At 39.8% G+C, this 22,599-nt stretch overlaps 1 protein-coding gene across 1 annotated transcript in view; it reads left to right on the top strand.

Annotated features, from left to right (window-relative positions):
- The window catches only part of RSU1 (Ras suppressor protein 1), a 229,362-nt gene extending 209,543 nt beyond the window's left edge, over nucleotides 1-19,819 (top strand). Inside the window, exons 9-10 of the mRNA XM_043967030.1 lie at nucleotides 19,157-19,294; nucleotides 19,337-19,819. Coding sequence (XP_043822965.1) covers nucleotides 19,157-19,259 — 103 coding nt within the window. The 3' untranslated portion in view covers nucleotides 19,260-19,294; nucleotides 19,337-19,819. The remainder of the gene's footprint in view (nucleotides 1-19,156; nucleotides 19,295-19,336) is intronic.
- Nucleotides 19,820-22,599: the final 2,780 nt, after the last annotated feature.

Here is a 22,599-nt window from a genome sequence, read left to right as displayed (position 1 = left end):
ACCAAGAATTATAACAGGAATGCCAGGTTGTCTCAATAGCAAACAATAAACAAAAGAGGCCATATGAATAACAAAAGCAATACAAATACTGTGATTATATTAACAAAGGAAACAAAAAACTTTTGACAAAATACCAGGCCTTTTCATTTTAAACACACTAGCACAGCAAGGTGGGTTAGCTGTACCAAATCTGGAGCTCTACTATAAAGCGGTAGTCATCAAAACTATGGTACTGGCTAAGAAATAGAGTGGAGGAGCAATGGAATAGGTTAAGCACAGGAGACACAGTAGTAAATGACATTAGTAATATACTGTTTGATAAACCCAAAGACCCCAGCTTCTGGGATAGGAATTCAGTATTTGACAAAAACTGCTGGGAAAACTGGAAGATAGTATGGCAGAAATTAGGCGAAGACTGACATCTGACACCTTATACTAAAATAAGGTCAAAATGGGTACATGATTTAGACATAAGAGGTGATACCATAGGTAAATTAGGAGAAGAAGGAATAGTCTACTTTTCAGATCTTTGGAAAGGAGAGTAGTTTATGACCAAACAAGAGATAGAGAATATTATGAAATGCAAAATGGAGGATTTTGATTACATTAAATTAAAAAGGGTTTGTACAAACAGAAGCAATGCATCCAAAATTAGAAGGGAGGCAGAAAGCTGGGAAACAATTTTTATGGCCAGTACTTCTGATAAAGGCCTCATTTCTAAAATATATAGGGAACTAAATAAAATTTATAAGAATCCAAGTCATTACCCATTTGAGAAATGGTCAAAGGATATGAACAGGCAGTTTTCTGATGAAGAAATCAAAGCTATCTATTACCATATGAAAAAATGCTCTGGGGTGGCTAGTTGGCGCAGTGGATAAAGCACCGACCCTGGATTCAGGAGTACCTGAGTTCAAATCCGGCCTCAGACACTTGACACTAACTAGCTGTGTGACCCTGGGCAAGTCACTTAATCCCCATTGCCCTGCAAAAACAAAAACAAAAACAAGCTCTAAATCACTATTGATTAGAGAGATGCAAATTAAAACAACTCTGAAGTACCACCTGATACCTGTCAGATTGGCTAATATGACAAAAAAAGGAAAATAATAAATGTTGGAGAAGCTGTGGAAAAATTGGAACACTAATGCATTGTTGGTGGAGCTGTGAACTGATCCAACCATTCTGGAGAGCAATTTGGAATTATGCCCAAAGGGCTATAAAGCTGTGCATATCCTTTGACCTAGCAATACCACTTTTGGGTCTTTTTCCCAAAGAGATCATTAAAAAGGGAAAAGGACCCACATGTACAAAAATATTTATAGCTGCTCTTTTGTGGTGGCAAGGAATTGGAAATTGAGGGGATGTCATCAACATTATGTGTTGATCAACTGTGATAGACTAGATTCTTCTCACCAATCCAATGGTACAAGAAAGTTCCAAAGGACTCATGATGGAAAAGGCTCTCCAAATCAAAAAAAAAAAAAAGGAACTGTGGAATATGGATGCTGATTGGACCATACTATTTCTTTTGTCTTTGGTGCTGTTGGTTTTCTGTTTTGAGGTTTTTCCTTTTTTGCTCTGATTCTTCTCTTATATCATGACTAATGCAGAAATATGTTAAATATTATTATGTATATATAACCTATATCAGATTACCTGCTGTCTGGGGGGCAGGGAGGGAGAAAATTTTGAAATAGGAAATCATATAAACTATTTCTACATGTAACTGGAAAATAATAAAATACTTTTATTTTAAAAAAAGAAAAAAAAATTAAACACATTAGAAATCAGGGAATAAATACAGTTTTCTTTAGTAAGATAATTAGTATTTATTTAAAACTAAGAATAAGCATCATCTATAATGGAGGACAAGAGTCTTTCCAATGACATGAGGGATAAAGCAAAGATGTCCATTGTCACCATTATTATTTAATAAAGAGAGACTGAACCTGTGATTGTACTGGCATGAGGAATTCCTAGGGGAGGAATCTCTACATACCAATGTACTCTTGGTACCTTCTCTGCAGCTTAAAGCTAGAAGCTTGGCTTTAGAACTAAGAGATTACATTACTCTCTGGGGTCACACACTGTTTGTCAGAGATGGAAACTGACCTCAGATCTTCCTGGCTTTGAAGTCTTCTCTATCTACTATGATCACCTTGACGTTCTAGAAATTATATTGATAGCTTTAAGACAAGAAAAAGATACTGTGAGATTAAAATTGGATATTAGATCATAAATCTCCCCAACTTAACCTTTCCCTTAATTTATCTCCCAGACTAGTAAATGGAAGAAGCTTCTGGTTTTCTAGTTAGAGCTTTTATTGTATGGTAGTCACAAGGTGATGTTGATTAGAAGGATAGGAAAGTACAAATACAATACAAATCATCTTAAGTCTAGGCTTAGTCTATATTCCGTATAAAACTCACCAAAACCCAAGGCCACCTTTGGGGAGAAAGACCGAGTCAAGCGCGTGCTGTTAACCGAGAGCCGGGCGAGTCAAACTCCAGTCAGCGTCTGTCTGTGCAGCGCAGCCAGGAGACCAGCGGAGCAGGAAAAAAGGCCCCACTTCCATTCTCTCCTTGCCTTTTAAGCTCAAACCCCGGAAGTCGAGTGCTCAGCAGGCAATCTGGCGTGCATCGCAGGCGGACTGGTGTGCGTAGCTCATGCTGTTGGTCTCCTCCCCAAAAGGGTGGTCCTAAAAAAAAAACTGGCGTCTCTCCATTATCTAACTGACTGTTAAAACTTTTTACCATGATACTAAGGAAATAAACATAGTAAAGGAGGAAATGGAATTTTTTTAAGATTTTAGGATGATTTATTTAGAGGATTCAGCTAAAAAATTAAGAGAAATATTAACTTCAGCAAAGTTGTAGAATACAGAATAAATCCACACAAATCATCTACCTCTCTTGTACCTTACCAGCCATACCCAGCAGAGAGGAAAATGAATTCTATTCTAAATTACTACAAATATAAAAAATGCCTGGTAAACCACTTACTAAGACATACACAAAAAATATATTAACACAACTAAAAAAACACTCTGTATAGAAATCAAGAAAGCCTTAAATAATTAGAGAGGGATTAATCGTTCATGATTGGGTGATGCTAATACAAAAGTGACAATATTATTTATATTAATTTACATAGTCTGGAAAGGAAAATGGGAATGAAGGGGCCCTAGAAGTACCCCCATCTCAAACTACACTACAAAACATTAATTTTCAAAGCAGTCTGGCACTGGCTAAAAAATAGAAAAATTGATCAGTGAAACAGATAAAGTACATTAGATCCAGAAGCAATTGAACATAGTAGCATAGTATTCAATAAATTCAAGGACTCCAATTACTGGGGTAACAACTCAGTAGTCCACAAAAACGACTGGGAAAATTGGAAAACAGTCTGGCATAAAAATAGACTTAGATCAGCACCTCACACTTTATGTCACAACAACCTCCAAATGGAGAATAAACTAGAAATATAAGATCATATGATAAAGAGATCAGAGAAGAATGGAAGGAATTTTTATTAATTTTTTCTATTATGAAGCATTTATTTTTTCTTCCTCTCATGTCCCTCTCTGCCCCTCTGAAAAAGAGATAAATAAACGCTGTCAAGCAGAATGAATTCCCATATTGACCATGTCCAAAAATGAATGTTTCATTTTGCATGTTAGTCCATTACCTCTCTGTCAGGAGGTGGGTAGCATCCTTCATCATTGATTCTCAGGAATCAAGATTGAACATTGTCTTAAGCAGAGTCCTTCTGTCTTTCAAAAGTATTTGTTTTTACAGTGTTGATGTTACAGTATAAATTGTTCTCCTGGTTTTGCTCACTTCATTTTGCATACATATAAGTAGAAGGAAATATTTTTTGCAACTATGAATAAGGGAAGAGATCTTGACCAAACAAAGGACAGAGAGGATCATATGAGATAGACAATTTTGATTTTATAAAATTTTAAAAACAAAACCCATACACAAAATCCAAACAAATGCAGTTAGCATTAGAAAGGAAACAACAGGGGTAGGAGATAGGGAAAAAAAAAGGAGAGGGGACAGAAAAAAAGTGAAACCACTGAGGGGTAGAATCTTTGTCACAAATTTCTCTGATAAAAATCTGTTATTTAAGATACATAGAAAATTGATACAAACATATAAGAACAAGAGCCATTGCTCCAAATCACTAATACTAAAAGAAATGCAAATTAATGCAACTCTGAGTTTCTACCTAATACTGATTAGATTGGCAAAAAAAAAAAATTGACAGTTGTTGGATGGGTTGTGGAAGTACAGGCACACTGTCATGCTGTTGGTAGAGCTGTGAATTTGTACCATTGCTGGAAAACGTTTTGAAACTGTATCACACAGGCTGCTTGCCCTCTGACTGAATAATACCATTACTAGGCAAAATACCTCAAAGAGATCATAGCCAAGGACAAAGGATCTATAGGTATTAAAATACTTAAATCATCACTTTCTATTGTAACAAAGAACTGGGAACAAATTATAATATGTGAATTTATATTATAGCTTCATAAGAAAAGATGTCAGGGATAAAATAATGAGAAATCTAAGAAGACTTGTATGAACTGATGCTGAATTAAGTGAGCAGAATCAGGAGGACTATTTAAACAGTGACCACAACATTGTAAAAGAAAACATTGAAAAACTTAGGATCTTAGATCAATGTAATGACCAACTGCCAACCCAGATGACTCATGATAAAGCATACCTCCCATGAGAAATAATACACTGTAGGAAAAAAATGAGATGTACATTTCCAGATATGACCACTGTAACAAATTGTTCCTCAGCTATACTTTTGTTTGGGGCAGGGAGAATAGTGTTTAAAAGGGGGGAAAGAGGATGGAATTTGAAGGGTGGCAATAATAAAGCACAAAAAGGAGGAAGAATAGAAATGAGTGCCAATGAAACATTCCTAAAATACACAAAGAAAACCAGAGGGCAGTACAGATAAGCAGGGTGATATCATTAGAAACCCATTAAATTGCATTTATAAGGAACGAGCTATAAGGGATAGATTTGAAGATTCATGTATAGTCTGTTTTCTGCCGTTGGTGTGTGGAGGTGTTCATGTTTGATGATTGTCTACCTTATAACTCTACGTTTTTTAAATGTACAAAATAAATAGCAAGGTACTATTAAGAGCCTTCTTCCTGCTTGGATGTTGTGATATCCCCTGAACTGCTTGAACAGATGAAATAATGCCACTGTTTTTCCATCACATCTTGATCATCCATATAGGTGTATGTCAGAATTTTCAGGAGGATTTCAAAATCATTTGTATTTCACTTGGGACTTCTCAGTATTTCGTACAAAACTGTGGTGCCTGCTTCTGCTGTAGTTTGGGTCTTTTTTCTTGTTATTTCACAAACTTGTTTATATTTGTGTTTTTAATCCAGATTCATAAATCACTGAAATTTGTTTGAGTACTTTTCTGGAAACCTTTTCCATATCTCCTTAACTGCTTTTGTTTCAGATCCAGCAGAGTACCAGGGCTGCTTCTTCATATATAGCAATTTTCCCAAATATGTGGAAAATTCCAAGCAAGGGAAACTCTTTCAACCCATTTCCAACAGGGTATATGTGACCATGAACCAGGAAGTCAACTGACTGGATTTCCTCATCAGTCCCACTGCCATAGTGATACCTGTACTATGTCCCTCATAGGACTGTGGGAATACATCATTGAGATAAAGCACCAAGAAAGGGCAGTTGCTATTATTATCAGCACTCAACACTCACTGCCTGGCACATAGTAAGCCCTTAATAAATTGAATGCAGTCCAACACTGATTGCTCTCTGGTCAAGAGGAAACAATTTATGTAAATGACTGAAACAAAATCACCTGGAGGCAATTGTATTTATATACATATATGGGACAGATAGTGTCTATGGCCATTCCTCTCTCTCACTTCCCTATGTGGGTGTTATTCATTCTGCCTCCACAGTAGCTCTCATTTCTCTCCTCTTCTCTCCATTAGTTCAGGCCCTCACCCCCTCTCACTTGGACTATTGTAATATACCATGGAATTATCTCTCTTCTCCACTTCATCTTTCCCATGGCTGTGAAAGTAGACCTCTTAAGGACTAAATTTGACTGGGTCACTCCCCTGCTCAAAAGTCTTCAATGACTCAAAGTTTGTCCTTGATATGATATGATCCAACCTGGCATTTAAAGCTCTCTGAAATTTTTTTCAGTGTTTCAATTGTCTTCCCTTTATGAATGCTACATTTTAGCTAAACTGAACCCGATTGCCTAGTTATTCTTTGAACTCAGTATTACATCTCCTATCTCTGACCTTTCCATGGGCTGTCCCCTGGTGCCTGGAATGCACTCCTTCCTCACTTCTCTCAAAATCTTTATTCAAGGATTAGCTCAGGGACCCAAGGGCTATAAAATGTCGCATACCCTTTCACCCAAGAAATACTGCAACTAGGTCTGTATTCCAGAGATATTTTTTTTATTTAAAAAAAAGGACCCATATGTACAAAAATATTTATAGCAATTCTTTTGTGGTGACAAAGAATTGGAAATTGAGGGGATGTCCATCGATTGGGGAATTGCTGAAGAAGCTGTGGTATTTGATTGTGATGGAATACTGTTGTGTAAGAAATGATGAGCAGGATGCTTTCAGAAAAGCCTGGAAACACTTACATGAATTGATTCACTGTGAAGTGAGCAGAACCAGAAAAATTGTACACAGGAGCAGCAATATTATATGATGATCATCTGTAAATGACTTAGTTGTTCTCAGCAACACAGTGATCCAAGACAATTCCAAGGGACTCATGATGAAAAATGTTACTGCCTTCCAGAGAGAGAACTGATAGTCTGAATACAGATAGAAGCATTTTTTTAAAACTTTTTTTCTTGGTACTGGGTGGTGTTTTTTTTGGTCTGTTTCATTCATAAATTGATTAATATGGTAATATGTTTTGCATGACTACACATTTATTGCCTATATCAAATTGACTGCTTTCTCAGTGAGGACATGGGAAGGAAAGAGGGGAGAGAATTTGGAACTCAGACTTTTTTTTGCGGGGGGGGGGGGGGGGGCAGGGCAATGAGGGTTAAGTGACTTGCCCAGGGTCCCACAGCTAAGGTAAGTGTCGAGTGTCTGAGGTCAGATTTGAACTCAGATCCTCCCGAATCCAGAGCTGGTGCTTTATCCACTGTACCACCTAGCTGCCCCTGGAACTCAAACTTTTTTAATGAATGTTAAGTTTTTTTGTGTGTAATTGGAAAAAAATAAAATATTCAACCAAAAAAAAAGGCTTAGCTCAAGGTTCCTATCCTACACAAAGCCTACCCAGTCCCCCAAGTTTTTAGTTCCTTCTTCTACCTCAGATTATATTTTTCTGTATATACATTTGACAAAATGTAAAGTCATTGAGTAAAGTAAAATTGTTTAAAAATCACTTTATCTTTGTACCTCCAGCACCAAATACAGTGTCTGGTACATAGTTTTTTGTTTTTTGTTTGTTTGTTTGTTTGTTTACAGAGCAATGAGGGTTAAGTGACTTGTCCAGGGGCACACAGCTAGTAAGTGTCAAATGTCTGAGGCCAAATTTGAACTCAGGTCCTCCTGAATACAGTGCTGGTGCTCTATCCACTGTGCCACCTAGCTGCCCCCACATAGTTCTTAATCAGTATTTGTTGTCTGAGTGATTGATATTATATCCCCTCCCCCAGTAAAATGTAAAGTCCTAGAAGGAAGTTTCTCTTTCATTTTTGTCTTTGTAGCCCTAATACTTACTTTGCACATAGTAGGCATTTAATTGAATTGAAATATGATCCAAGAGAATTATTCTCTTCCATGGTTGCAGTGATAGGGAGTCACTTTGATCTTAAATCCATTTACCAAAGAAAAAGGATTTCTTTTTTTTTCTTTTTTTCTCAAGTTTTACTCTATTCCCTTTCATACAGAACTGGTCCTATTATGCATGGAATGGTAACAGATGTGATTGATATTCCATAAAGGTCAGTTGTTTCTTTAGCTAATTTTGACATTACTGGAATCCTAATAGAAGAATTCATAGAACGTGAGAGCCAAAAATTTCCTTGGAGACCATCTAATGCAAGCCCCTCATTTTAGAGACAAGAAGACTGAAGGCTTTGAGAGGTTGTGGCATTCCGGAGGTCACCTCGCTGGTGAGCAGAGAGCTGCAATTGGAGTCTGAATCTTCCATAAGGCCCCTCATAAACCAGTAATATATGAGCATACCGGTGTGCTGTTCAGGAGATGGAAGTGGCTACTGGAAATTTACCACTGGGTTCTGAAAGCCAGAGTCATTTTGCCAAAAGCCACATTGATACTTTTAAGAATGGATTTCATAGATGTTAAAGGCCAAAATCTAAACCATGCCTTGAAGGCTTTTTTCTTGAGGGTGTATGTGTGTGTGTGTGTGTGTGTGTGTGTGTGTGTGTGTGTGTGTGTGTGTGTGTATGTATGTGTGTGTGTGTGTGTGTTTTTTTAACTTTCCATACATGCCAAGTATGGTATTCTAGCTGTGCTGTGATCACATGCAAAATTGTTATGCATGATAAATAGGTTTTATCCCTCTTAATTAGTGCTTTAAATAGCCAGAGTTTACAACCCTGACAGAATTTATAGTCCCTGACAATAGGAAAGCAGAAAACTACCTAAAAGGCAGAAGAGAGATGCATTGATAGGTATATGTAGACTGCAGCACATCACAAATAAGGGATTGAGTGGAAAAGCAGTCGAAAAGATGCCATCCAAGACTTACATGATTTAAAAAAAAAAAAGATGGGCTGTTGGGCACAAAGCAAGAACAAGAGATAACTTCTGCATATCCTTTGTGACCCCCTTGGTAATCTACACAATGTAAAAAGAACAGGGGTACTCAGCACATTGGGTGGACCCCCACTAGAGACTTTGTGGGAGGCTGCGGATGAGCATCTGGGCAGGCACAGACGAGTAATGATCTATATCACTGTAGACCACACCCACATTGATGAGCTCCCAGCTCCTTGGAGCTTTGAGGGACATTGCTTGTGCCAGTGTGAAACTGGTGTACCTCAGTGCTGGATGAATTGTACATTGAAAAACTGGAATTGTTCACAGTTTGTCTCAGCTTGGCCTTGAGGATAAGTACTTTGTTTAACTTGTTATCCTTTAGAAGTAGTTCACAGTGGTTTATTAAAGAATTATATGATCCTTCTATGAAATATGTTTTTTTTCTAATAACTTAGAGGACTATCCTGGTGATGGTAACTGTTCCCATTCCTTACCCCTCCTCTCAGCTTATTATAGAACTTGCAGCATTTAGCACTTTCCAGTGTAATTTAAAGGGATCACCTATTTTCTTAAATGCTTAAGTAATGTAGCAAGTCGTGGGTATTGATTCTCTCTGCATTTATTACATGAAAGCTGTGTTTGCTCCTTCCCCAGGGAGTATACCTCCTGAACTGCATGCTTGCCAGTGACAGCTTGGACCCCTGATACATAACCAAAGACCTTGCCTAATATCCTTGCAACTGCTCAGGGAATTTTTATTAAGTAAAGGCATCATTAAAGTAGACAGGATGATGAAGTTTAATGAGCATCTCTCTTGCATGATACAATGAGTTTGGCTGTTCCAAAGCTCTCATTTCTCCTCTCTAGTGGGGCAGATAGTGAGGAGGGAAGTGTACTGGGGGTTCATTTCTCCATGTGTTTCTAGAGAATCTCTAAGGTCCTTTCCAGCTTGTACATTCTGTGATTCTGAATTTACAGCTTATAGCGATGGCAAGATCATCTAAGGAAACAACTGGCCTTCACTGAATATCAATCACTCTGTTGGAATTATCTGTATAAGAAGAATATTAATGTGGAAAAGGGGAGAAAGTTAAAATGGATGTAATAAATATACATAGCTATCCATTTTCCATGAATTTCAAGTTTCAATTGAACTTAATTCAGCTAACATTTATTAAGAAGTTTCTATGTGGTAGATGCTGGAGATACATAAGCCCTAGGAACTTATATTCTCCTGGGGACCAGCATGTGTACAGATAAATTAAATATAAAAACAAATACAGCATACATTGGGAGGGTAGGTTCATATATTTATCTATATCTTCACATGGGATTATATGCTGTTATATGGATGTAGTTACATTTTACAACCTTTTCCTAAAACAGTATGTGGGGGGGTTGGGGGCAGGAGGGATGCTGTGAATCAGGCTTCACAAAAGAGAGTGACAGATCCATACTGCTGTCAGTGAGTTCAGAACTGTCTCATGGATGGGATCTCAAGCAATCATTGCCTTCTGACATAATAAGACTACTCCTAGGAGTAATGTGAGTGCTTTCATTATTTTTTAAGATTCAGCAATTCTTTATCTATGTAATCCTAAGCTTAATATCTTACATTTTCTATATAAGGTAATTATAGAGATTTGAAATTTATCTTTTTGCATCATAGGTCGCATAATTTACTGAATTGGCTTTGGAGTATTTAACATTCTACCTAAAATTTAAAGTAACTCTTTGGTAATGATAAAGGGAATTGCCGCCATCACTTACTTTTAGGCTCTTTGTTCTGGGAGGTGTGGCAGATGAGGGTTGAGGGTAAAGTTAATTAGTTACTGTGCCTCTCTCTTAACTCACCAGCTTAGAGACATATGATGTGATCATATGACAGACAGACAACATCCTATACCTAGCTTGTAGAGACAAGATGCGCTGCAGTGGAAATCATAAGTCAGGAGGTCTGTGTCCAGATTTTAGTTCTGAGACTGTCTAACTTTAGCCAAATCATTCATCGCCTTGGGACTCAGTTATTTGTCTAGGGAAGCAATTGGACCAAATAGTTTTTAGCTCTATAATTCCAATGGACTTCATCTCTAGTTAGCAATGTGCTAGCTAAACACTCTGGGAGAGATCAAAGCAATAGCTGTCGTGGTCTTTGTCCTCCAGAAGCTTATGGTGTTATCAAGGAAACAGAACTGGAATCCACAACCAGATTGGAGAAGCTACAAGTCAACATGGGAGCAGGTGCAAAAGTCCAAGAGGTGCAGAGCTTTGTGAGCTGCTGGAAGGAGCAGAGAGAAATGCATTAGAAAGAAGCAGCAGGAAGGAAAAGATACTTGCAAAGTTGAGATAGGAAAAGGCTTCAGAAAGGATTGTTCAGCAGCTCCAAGTGACACAGAGAGGCAGGAAATAAGAGGAACCCAGAGCTCTTCTTTGATGTCCTGTTGCTTCTAGGATAGAATACCAATATTTAAAGCCTTCCACAGCCTGGCCTCACCTGCCTTTCTGGTTTTTATTTTGTTATATCCCATGTATTTTCCATTCCAAGTACCATTCCTTGGATATAAAATCTCATCTCCCACCTCCCAGCTTTTGTACGCTTCTAGAATGAACTCCCTCCTCACCCCCACCCCTAGGGTCCCTAGTTTCCTTCAAAGTACAGGACACAGGCACCACCTCCTACCATACAGGTTCACCTTTGAGGCTCCTTCCCTGATACCCAGTTATTAGTGTTGTGTCCGTCTTCAAAACACTTTGTATAACTTGTTTCTCTTCTATATAATTATTTATATGTCTATACATTGCTTATTTGTGGGCAGGAATTATGTCCTCGTTTGTCTTTTTTAATGCAGTGTGGAAAACAATACCTTGGACATAGTAGGACCATAGTTTTAGAGCTGAACTAAATGGACCTCAGTGGTCATTTAGCCATGGCATCATAGACTTAAGAAGGTACCTCGGAAGCCATCTGTCCCAACCCTCTCATTTTACAGTCCAGGAAGGTCACCCAGCTAGGGACTTAGCAACAGAGGCAAAGGTTGAACCCAGTTCTTCCCACAGTCCCCTCATTTTACAGATAAGGGCACTGAGCCCCACAGAGGGTAAATGACTCATCTGAGAATGCAATGTGCAATGAATTGGCACAACTGGTATTGCAAAGTCAAGTCCTTTGGCCCCCAGTCTAGCATTCTCTATTCTCCACAATACCGCCTCTCGCCGGTGCTTTATAAATGGTCAGCTCTTTGAACTGAGTCTTTTTCCAGATATGACAAGCCCCTTATTAAATTTCATTTACAGGGGCAGCTAGGTGGTGCAGTGGATAAAGCACCACTGCTGGATTCAGGAGGACCTGAGTTCAAATGTGGCTTCAGACACTTGACACTAGCTGTGTAACCCTGGGCAAGTCATTTAACCCTAATTACCCTGCAAAATAAAATAAAATAAAATAAATTTCATTTGCTTTGATTTAATTCATTATTTTTTAAGAAATTAAGTGCCTACTGTATTTAGATCACTATGCTAGGCCCTAGAGGAGACACAGAATTTTGACAAGGTAATCACTGCTTACCATCATACAAGAAATCATTAAGAAGCATATGTATCATACTACTTGGAAATAATGATTTTTTTTTCTCTTTGCAAAGGTTACTACATATTTGACATGTCGGCACTGAACTTGCCCTCCCTCGATTTTAAGCATCAGATACTTGAAAGTTTCTAGTTAAAAGCAGGCAGTATGCCGGTGCCTGGGATACATCTGCTCCAAGTTGCTTAGCTTTGAGATATAGAGAAAGGATAAATAACTTTTCATTGTAATTCTTTCTGTGATCTTAATGGGGGAGGAGAGGAATCTTTAATTGGATGCCCCCCCTCCTTTGTCATACCCTCTCTGCCTGATTGCTCCAAACCTCACACACGTAGTGTACATGCACTACTGAGTCTGAGAGTCCTGAGCTCTCATTCACTTGTATATCTTCCAGCCAAAAGCTTCTGAAAAACTCTCTCCTTTGAAATGTTCTTCAGCCTAGAAGTCTGTTCACCAGGCTGCTGAGATTAAATGCTTCTTTCACTGTCCCTGGAGAGGGCTCTTCATCCCAGCCCCTCACCCCGACCCTTGATCACTTCCCAACCAATTACCCTCTACAAACCTCACTTTTCAGCAGACATAAGAAGGCTTTCCAAGGACTCTCAGGCATAGGGTCCTTGGGGTTTTCTGAGCTTGAGCACTAGGCTACTGCTACCGCATTGGGTGACCCTGGGCAAATCTCCCTCAGTATACATTGTCTCCCACTGCTTTCATCGACTGCCTTGTAATCCTTTGTGCAAATGGAAGTACCCAGGTGAAAAATACACTCGAAGGAAAAGTAGGTTCCAGTTTATACTATTCATGGCAATATGTGGGGAAGTGTAAGCACTGAATATCCACTCTGAGGGTCTGAGTTCAAATCCCAACTGTGCCTTATTGCTTATAGGACCCTAATTAGGTACATCATTTAACCCCACCAGGCTTCAGGTTTTTTCTGTAAAATGAGAGGGGAGAGAAGCTGAGAATAAAAATAACCACACACACACACACACACAAAGAAATAATGGTGTGTAGTTTTAGAGAGTAAGTTTGGCCCCAGAGAAGAGTTGAGAAAATAAGAGCTTTCTCCCCTTCTTTGTAGAGGTGGGGGAGCTGTTGATATGAAATATTGTATACACCATCGGGTGTCGTTGGTATGTTGATTACTTTGCAGAACTGGTTTTTTTTTTTTCCCCTAGCCTCTTTTGTGATCCTGTTTTAAGTGATGGTTTTCCAAATTGGAATGCAGGGAGGGAGGGGGCAAGCGTGTGTGTGTGTGTGTGTGTGTGTGTGTGTGTGTGTGTGTGTGTGTGTGTGTGTGTGTGTGTGTGTAAACAAGCATTTATTAAGCACGCCAGGCACTGTGCATATTTAGTAAAATAACAAAAAATAAACCCCCCAGCAAAAAAAAAACAAAACAAAAAACTAATCCTTTCCCTCACACAGCTTACATTCCAAAGGAGAACTGACCACACTTGAGATGAAAACCAAGGGCCGGGAGAAAATGGGAGGCTGACGATATTCTTCATGGTAGAGAAAGTGTAGAAAATGCAGTCTGATAAAGAATGGAGATGGGGTAAGATTGGGCATCTTCCATAAAATGGAGATTCTAGGAGGAACTAGCCAGTTGGAGGGAGACTTCTGAGGTTGCCGAGTACAGCCAATATGAGAAGTAGTCCAGGAATAGAATGAGCTTCCCAGGTGAAGAGGTAGATGAGGTCCTGTGGAGGTGAGTCAGAGGTGCAGCCTGGAAAAGGTTGTGTGTGCATATGTTTATATGTTTAGAAATGAAGGTAAAATAAAAGCCAAAGATATCTGAAAGAACAAGATTTTAAAGGTTAAAGGACTAAATTATATGATCCAGGGCTCCCTCTCTGATAACAAGCAGAACATCTAACTGTTTTCTAGCAAGCATCCTTCAAAAGTAGAGAAACCAGTGAAGGAAAATGGTTATTTTCAATTGAATTCTCACCAGTCAATAAGAAAGAACTGTTTGCTAATGTAGAGATGATGAGAAGTAGGGGGTGGGAGTGACATTATAAGTTGTGATAGAAAAGGAGAGGAAACTCAGGCATAGTCAAACATGCATACTAGTTTATTTGGTTTTTTTTAGAGCATATTTCAAAGGATTAATAGAAACTGTCAGGAGAATCCTATAGATCAATCTTCTACGGGAGAAATCAGGTAAGGTGTGTAGGTTTGTGAAGCTCTAAAAATTTACATTAAGTTCTCTAGATCCAAATATATATATATATATAAAGAGAGAGAGAGAGAGAGAGAGAGAGAGAGAGAGAGAGAGAGAGAGAGAATAGGATAAAAGGGAGAGTTGTCTAAAGAAAAATCTTCAACCAACTTAGATTTTAAAAATCCTCGATAACTAACTGATGTGTCGAAACAAAATTTATGAGTTAAAAAAAAAAAGTTGAAAGCAATGGCAGTTAATGAAAGATATAGAGAAAAGCATGGGATGGGACTGTACCACAATCTTAACAGGGGTGCTAAAACTCCAAATGAACTGAGTTTATTAAAGAAGAGAAAGGATAAAGAAAAACAGGATTTTTGTTTTGTTTTTGGTTTTAGCTACATAGAGGAAAAAGAGAAGATCAAAGAAGAGATAGATAACTAGAAAGAGAGATATCCATCAAGAGGTATCTCTCTCAATACATACAAATCTAATATCAATATAGCTATCATATCTATAGCTATAGATATAGCATTTATAGATAGCTATTGATATAGCATCTATTGATAGATATCTATAATTATATCTACAGATAGATCTAGATATATCTCTGTCTCTCTAGCTAGCATCCCCAGTGTGAATGGACCGGTGATAACTGACAACAGAGAGGACAGAAATCCTCCAATCGGTTTTCTTTGCCAAGGAAAATGAGCTTCAGGCTGTGAAGGACAATGAAAATAGCCAAAAAGAAATTGAACTCCAAGTAATTAGGGAGCTACCAACAGGTTACCTAGCCATCCTTGATGAGTTCAACTCACCAGGCTGGCAGAAGCTATGCCTCTTGTTTTACTGAAAGAAATGGCAGGTGTGATTTCTGAGTCATTTTTTGGTGATCTTTGAAAGAACTGGAAGAATAGGAGTGAAGGAGGTTTGGGAAAAAAGCAGCTGCTTTCTCAAGAAAGGGAAAAGCAGTTTGGGGATTAGGAGATGAGGCAGACTTTCCCCCCCACCCCCAATCAAGCTACAAGACTGCTATAGATAGAGCTCACCTAGATTTAGCCAAGCATCTGCCAGTCTCTCTTCTGCTGTTTTTATGCATAATATGGAGAAGTATGGGCTAGGTGGTAGTAGAGCTAGGTAATATCAGAACTGGTTAAATGAATTATCCTCAAGAGTTGCCATGAATCATTTGATGTCTTCTTGACATCTCAAATCAGATCTCTCAAAGATTTGTGCCTAGCCCAAGATTAGGGCCCTGGGCTGTTTCCTGCTTCTCTTATTTGCAAATGAATCAAAGCCCTTAGGCCTACCTAAAACACTGTGATAGGACCCCAATTAAAAAGGTAATGGCCACCTAGAAAGGTGAGTCAAAACTGATCATCAGAACTGTGATAAAGGTCAAATCTTACAACTGGATGCAAAAAACCAACTCCACAAGCACAAGATAGGGAAGGAATGACAGAAAGACTTTGTCAGGAAAAAAAAAATCTGACTACTGTTGTACACACACTGCAAGTTCAATATTATTCAACAGTGTTATGGATGATCTGGGTTCAAGTCCCACCACCCAAACATCCTGGCTGTGTCCCTTCACCCCAGGTAAACCTCTGAGACCAGAAGCCACAGAGCAGGTGATGAGATCTGCATTGGTAAAGGGAGACCCTCCCCAGGAGCACAGTATAACCATTAAAATACAGTTCCAGTCCTCCCCCCCCAGGAAATCTTAGGTGTCATCAAGAGGCAGAGTATCCAGAATGAAGAAGTTAATGGTGCTGTTGACTCTGCCATCTCTTGTGTCCAGAGCCCTCCCTTTAGTATTTGTTCATTTCTAGGTGTCACATTTCAGGAAGGACATTGATGATCGGGAAAGGGATGTGATCAGGGTGCCAGAATCATGAGGATCTAAGGGTGTGTTTGAGCCTGAAGAAGAGGTGACTTGGAGGGGATGAGGTGGTAGCAGCTATTGTTTTAATAGAAGGATGACGGTGATGACTAACGTTTATATCATGCTTTCTATATGCCGGGCACTGTGCCAAATGCTTTACAATTATCATCTCATTCAAGCCTCACAACAGCCTTGGGTGGTGGGTGCGATTATGCCCATTTTATTGATGAGGAAACCAAGGCAAATAGAGTTATGTGACTCATCCAGGGTCACACAGAAGGATAAACTTGTTCTCCTTGATCCTAGAGAACAGAATTAGGTAAAATTTCAAGAGGCAACTCTAGGTTTGAGAAAAGAAAAAAAAAATCCTTAAAAACTAGAGGTATCCAAAGGTAAAATGGACGCTCTTGGGAGGTCTTCAGGTAAGGTTGGATAACCATTTGTCCAGTAAGCTGTAGAGGGCAGGCAGCTGTGGCCTGGACGAGCTGGCCCCATAGCTCCCTTCCAGCTCTGAGAGTCCATGATCCTGTGATCCTGTGATCCCGTGATCCCTTTAGTCGGCCCCAACTCTAAATTCTGTTACGTTAAATAGAATGTGCTGAGTCAGCTTGGTTTCCCGGAGTCATCAAGGCTTCCATTTCTAGTCTCCACGTGTGAACAATAGATATCACAAGTGAGTAGTCAGAAACACTGACCCAGTCAGTGCAAGGAAGATTTTGACAAGCTGGGGACTTGGGTATTTATTGGTTTGCAGGAAAGAGCGTGTGATTGGAGTGAAAGGTTACCTAAAATGTTGTTTCCCATCCAGTATCAACTGTTTCTGAATTCAGAAGTTTAGTTCTTCTCTCCCTGCCCCCCAACAATCCACAGAAAGGCAAGTTGACATCGAGGAGCAGAGGTTCCTCCATCCCTAGGTTTTCTAGGGTAGCTGGGGTGTCCACAGGTGCCAGTGGCACCTAGCCTCTTTGGTTAGACGTTCCAATCATTGGTCCACACGGACCAGGCTCTAGGCTGGGGCCAGAGAGGCTTGCCCTGAAGTATTTAAGAATGACACCCAACTAAAGAGCCCACCTCATCTCCCTACACAGCCAGAAGGACCTAATGGCTAGAACTAAGAACTGAGTCTGTTCTCTGGAGCTTCCCTTGTGACTCACTCCAAAAGTGCTGGACAGCTCATGTAACTCTGAGCCTTTGAGGGAGAAGTGATTCTCATCTGCCTCACAGAGATATTAACTTGAAAAACCATAGTAAAGCCAGGCAGTCTTAGACTTTTCCTGAATTCACTACCACGATAGTTCCACATGCTTTCAACAACTCAGATCCTGGCTTTCCTACTCAACATAATGTGCAAACCCATCCCCCCAAAATCTGGTGCCAGACATTTTGCGAGGGCTTATGATGCAAAGAAAAAAAGTGAAGCAGGCCCTGCCCTCAATGAGTTTACACTCTGTTGGGAGACGGCTTGTCCCTCTGAGTAGATGCAAGGTAATTAATTGGGGGAGGGCATACCAGGGAAGGCCTCAGGAACAAGGGGTAGTTCATCTGAACTTTGAAAGAAACTGGGGTTCCAGGAGGCAGAGGTGAGTAAGGACTGTCCCAGGCACGGGAGGCCTCCGATGCAGCGTTAAAACTGTTAGCCACAGCTGTTTGCAAGGACTAAAAGGGGAAAGACACACCGAGGGCATTAACCTAACCAAACAAACAAGTAAATGAATGAATAAATGAATAAATAAGTAAGAATCTCTCTACCACGTGTGGCCAGAAGTTCATCCAGGCAGACTGCTAGGACAGAGGAATCAGATGTACCCGAGAGGACAATCCTACCTGGGGACACCTTGTACAGGGAGCCAGCATTTATGTCAACACGCGTGTGTTAGTACAGCTGAAATTCAGCAAGGAGAACACAGCATGCCTTTCCCAAGGAGGTGCTGAGGGAGCCACAGGGCCCTTCTCCAAGAGGCAGCTTAAGTCAATAACAAGTTAAGTTGGAGGTGTATTTATTTGGGGCTGGCTTTTAATTTAGTTTAATCAGGATTACTCATAAATTATCTATTAATTACTATCTGGTGTTCCGCTAAATCCTCCCAGCCATGGAACTGCCTTAGCCTTGCTGCGAATGCCATCCACCTTAATTGTAGGACACTTTGTCAACATTTAATCAGTGGTCCTTATTAATGTGCCATTGATGTGTTGGTAGCTCTCCCAGCACCATCAATCATGAGGGAGCAGCAGGAGCCGCCTCTGACACCATTGCTCTCTGTCACATTAGCGAGCCCCTGGGCTCTCTGGTTAGGTAGAATGCTCACTTTTCTCTAAATGGACACTCTATCTCTCCAGTTCAACCCAATTTTTGTCATCGTCGACTTAAACACTCACTGCCCTTGGAAGCATGGTTCCCTATTAGACTGTTCAGCAGTCTCCATGAGGAAAAAGAATTCCTTATTTGCTGTTCTCCTACCCTGTCCTGCAAATGTGGGATTCTGGGAGTCTCACCCCTCAAGGTGATCCACATGTTTCAAGGGGTGTGTGTGTGTGTGTGTGTGTGTGTGTGTGTGTGTGTGTTTCAAAAAAATAGTGACCCAGAGAAAATAGAAGTGACCTCTCCTGCTTTTCTTTGGCTGGGTAACTAAGTATTTCTGGAGATTAATGTATTGTTTAAAGTGCTACCAATGGAAACTTGTTTTATTTGAATAGACTACATCTCATATTTTTGTATCTCTCTCGTCTCTGCAGCCTCTATGGCAGACACATGCAAGCAAACCCAGAGCCTCCGAAGAAGAATAATGACAAATCAAAGAAGATCAGCCGGAAACCCCTGACAGCCAAGAACAAATAAGGATTTAGTGTGGACTGACACTTCTCTCTCTCTCTCTCTCTCTCTCTCTCTCTCTCTCTCTCTCTCTCTCTCTCTCTCTCTCTCTCTCTCTCTCTCTCAGACACATACACCACACACACACACACACACACACACACGTGCGCGCTTCATGCTTTCTTTCTGTTTCTAGTTCTCTAACCTTTACCCTCATTCCCTTGGCATTTTTGTCCTCTGGGAAGATGCTGGATTTTTGCAGATACCTGTTTCTGTGTGTCTTATCAGAGGTGCCAAATAAAGGAAGCCAAGATCTGTTCTGACTGCAAATTCCAAAGAAGGCTCAGCTTTTAATCCTTGAATAAGAATCATGAAGTTCCATATTATCAAGAAAAATTAAAGCCTTGTAACCATTTACTAGAGCTTAACACTGCTCATTCTTCTATTTGTGTGTACATTAACACATGTATAATAGCTTTTATTCTATTAAGTCATGCAAATATTCCCCCCTTGTGCTATCATCTGTGTCCTTGTACCACCAAGATACTATGTTCATTTTACTAATAAATGATTTTAATAAAATCTTTTATTCGTATCACATGTTGCTTCTTTAATAGAACTCAAAATAATGGGATCTTGGGGAATACACATTTTTGTTTACTGACTTTTTTCCCCCCTAAAGCATTATCATGATATTTTAGTGGTTGTAGAAGATAGGCTCTGAAGTCTTCCATGAACAAAAAATGGGAAATTAAACCAGAGTTAGTTTTTTCCCACATCGATGTCATTTTTTTTGAAAGACTGTTTCTAAATTAGGAAGAAGCAGAAGAAATGAGTCTCTAGGAGATTCTGCCAAACGATTTTGGAAAGCAACTTTCTTATCTGAAGAAATGGGAGCCTCTGCCAGTGACTGGTAGAAAAGAACACATTTTGTCATTGCTCAAAACTCCCTTCATTAGAGCTACCTTCTAAGCACTCAGTGCCAGAGGAGGGGTGCTGTGGGCCTGCCGGCTCTCAGTCACTCTCACCAAGGCAGGGCCTGTATTTGTGAGGTCATCAGACCCAGCTGTGACTGGCAGCTTCAGTCCCTATCAACAAAAAACATGCATTGTTTGCATAACCAAATAAACATAGGCAGATGTTATTACTATAATGTACAGGCCTTGCTGCTTCCTAATGCAACAGAACCCGAGCCAAGGTATCAGGCTGGAGATGCAACAGACGTTCCCCAGGAGAGTCATGTCAGGACCCATTTTTCCCTAGGTTCTGTTCGTTCCTTTCACATTTGATTCACCACTGATGGCCTTCGAGGAGCCAGAGGGCAAAGCCTGTTTGACAAGGAATGAGTTTTGTAACTGAACAAAGGAGCAAAGTCACCTAACTGAATCTCAACTTCTGGTAGTCATAAATGAATTATCTTACAAAGTGGCAGAGATAGGTAGAGAGATCTCGAGGTGCCCATTCGTTCTGTCATGGCTAAGGTGAAATGGACATTTCTAGACCCACTGTCTGCCTTAACGTGAGGAAAATCAGATTTAAGAAAAAACAAAACAAAACAAAACAACCTATTTTCAACTGGTGGGTAATATGGGAAAAGGGAGAGATTCTCAGCTATGTTCCGCCAGCAAAGTCTTTTGTCTTCAAGTTAAATTAGGCTTGCTCAGGCTAGTATGCAGATTAGGAAATTTGGGTATATGTTTTAAAACAAAGCAAAATAAAATCTAAATAAAGTGGCTTCATGTTTCTCTTGTGATGCTGAAATGAGCTTTTAACATCTGAGCAGCCTAGTTCCTTCATGTCTAGATTAGAAGTAAAAACCACATTGCAAGAAAGTTAGCTTTATGCTCTGCGTTTGGATTTTTTTTTTTTATTTTTGTGGGGCAATGAGGGTTAAGTGACTTGCCCAAGGTCACACAGCTAGTGTCAAGTGTCTGAGGCTGGATTTGAAAGCAGGTGCTCCTGAATCCAAGGCCAGTGCTTTTTCCACTGAGCCACCTAGCTGCCCCTCTGCATTTGGATTTTGGTGCAGTCTCGGTAACACGGACAATAATAAGCTTGCTTTTTAGGTACAACAACTATGTCAGATGTTACCGGGGTCTGCTCATGAAATAATCAGGCAGCCTGCCACCTGGTTTGGCCACAGAATGCTCACTTACACGATTGGGAAAGACAACATGGTGTAGCAAAGAGGTGACTGTACCTGAAATAAGGTGGGTTCAAAGCCCACCTTGCATCTAGCTGTATGATCACAGTAAAGTCACATAAGCTTTATGATCCTGAGTTTCTTCATCTCTGAAACGAATTTGATAATAATGCTGTAGTACCTACTTAACCGGGGTGATGTGGAGATTCAATAGAATAATGAATGACAGTTTTGCAAACCAAAAAATTATTGAATAAAACACAGGCACTGCCCCTGCTGTGGTAGTTATCTTGCTTTGCCTCCCTTGTCCCCTTGCTCCTTCTTTTAAGGTACTAGTTCTTAACCTTCTTGGTGTCACAGACACCCATCTCAGAATGTTTGTAAATGACTAAAATAAAATATATACGATGACAAAGGAACCAATTATATTGATTTTTTTAAAAGTTCATGAACCCCAGGTTAAGAAATCCTGTTTTAAGGCTAATTCCAGATTTTCCATGAGTAATACAGAACCTCCCCTCCCCCATAATACTCCATGAAGTTGGGTGAGGGGAGGAGTTTTCTGCTCTAATAATGGCAGTCCTAAAATGTTGTAGCACTTCAAAAGTTTCAAAGCACTTCTATATATTCTATATCTTATACAATCCTAACAACCCTGTGTAGTAGACTAAGGGAGAACAGTTACATGGCAAAGATTTCTTTAATTAATTAATTATGTTGGGGGGGGGGCAGGGCAATGAGGGTTAAGTGACTTGCCCAGGGTCACACAGCTAGTCTGTGTCAAAGTATCTGAGGCCAGATTTGAACTCAGGTCCTCCTGAATCCAGGGTCGGTGCTTTATGCACTGTACCACCTAGCTGCCCCAATTAGTTAATTTTTTAAAAAATTAATGACAGACCCATTTCTTGTCTTCTTTTTAATGTCTAAATCTCTTGGGCCATTTGCTACCAATTAAGTAATTAATGGGGGGGGGATAGTGTCTATCATTGGCTTATCAGGAAGCTTTACTTTAAAAATAAAATGTTCTTGGTTTTTACAGCAGGAATTAGGAATGTCTTATGGGATAAAAGGAACCAGCTTGACCTGAATCACCAGTCACCAAACAGAAAAGAAGGCAATCCTTGAAAACGAGGCCTAGGAGAGATGAGTTCATCTCAGTTTTCTCTGTCTTCTGCTTGCTCTTTCATGTGGATTAAGCCTGAGACTCAGGTGAGTTTGCGCCAC

This window comes from Dromiciops gliroides, chromosome 5, assembly GCF_019393635.1.
Source record: "Dromiciops gliroides isolate mDroGli1 chromosome 5, mDroGli1.pri, whole genome shotgun sequence".
Classification (NCBI taxonomy): domain Eukaryota; kingdom Metazoa; phylum Chordata; class Mammalia; order Microbiotheria; family Microbiotheriidae; genus Dromiciops; species Dromiciops gliroides.
Note: the sequence above shows the minus strand (reverse complement) of the source record. Positions and strands in the feature narration are given on the sequence as shown.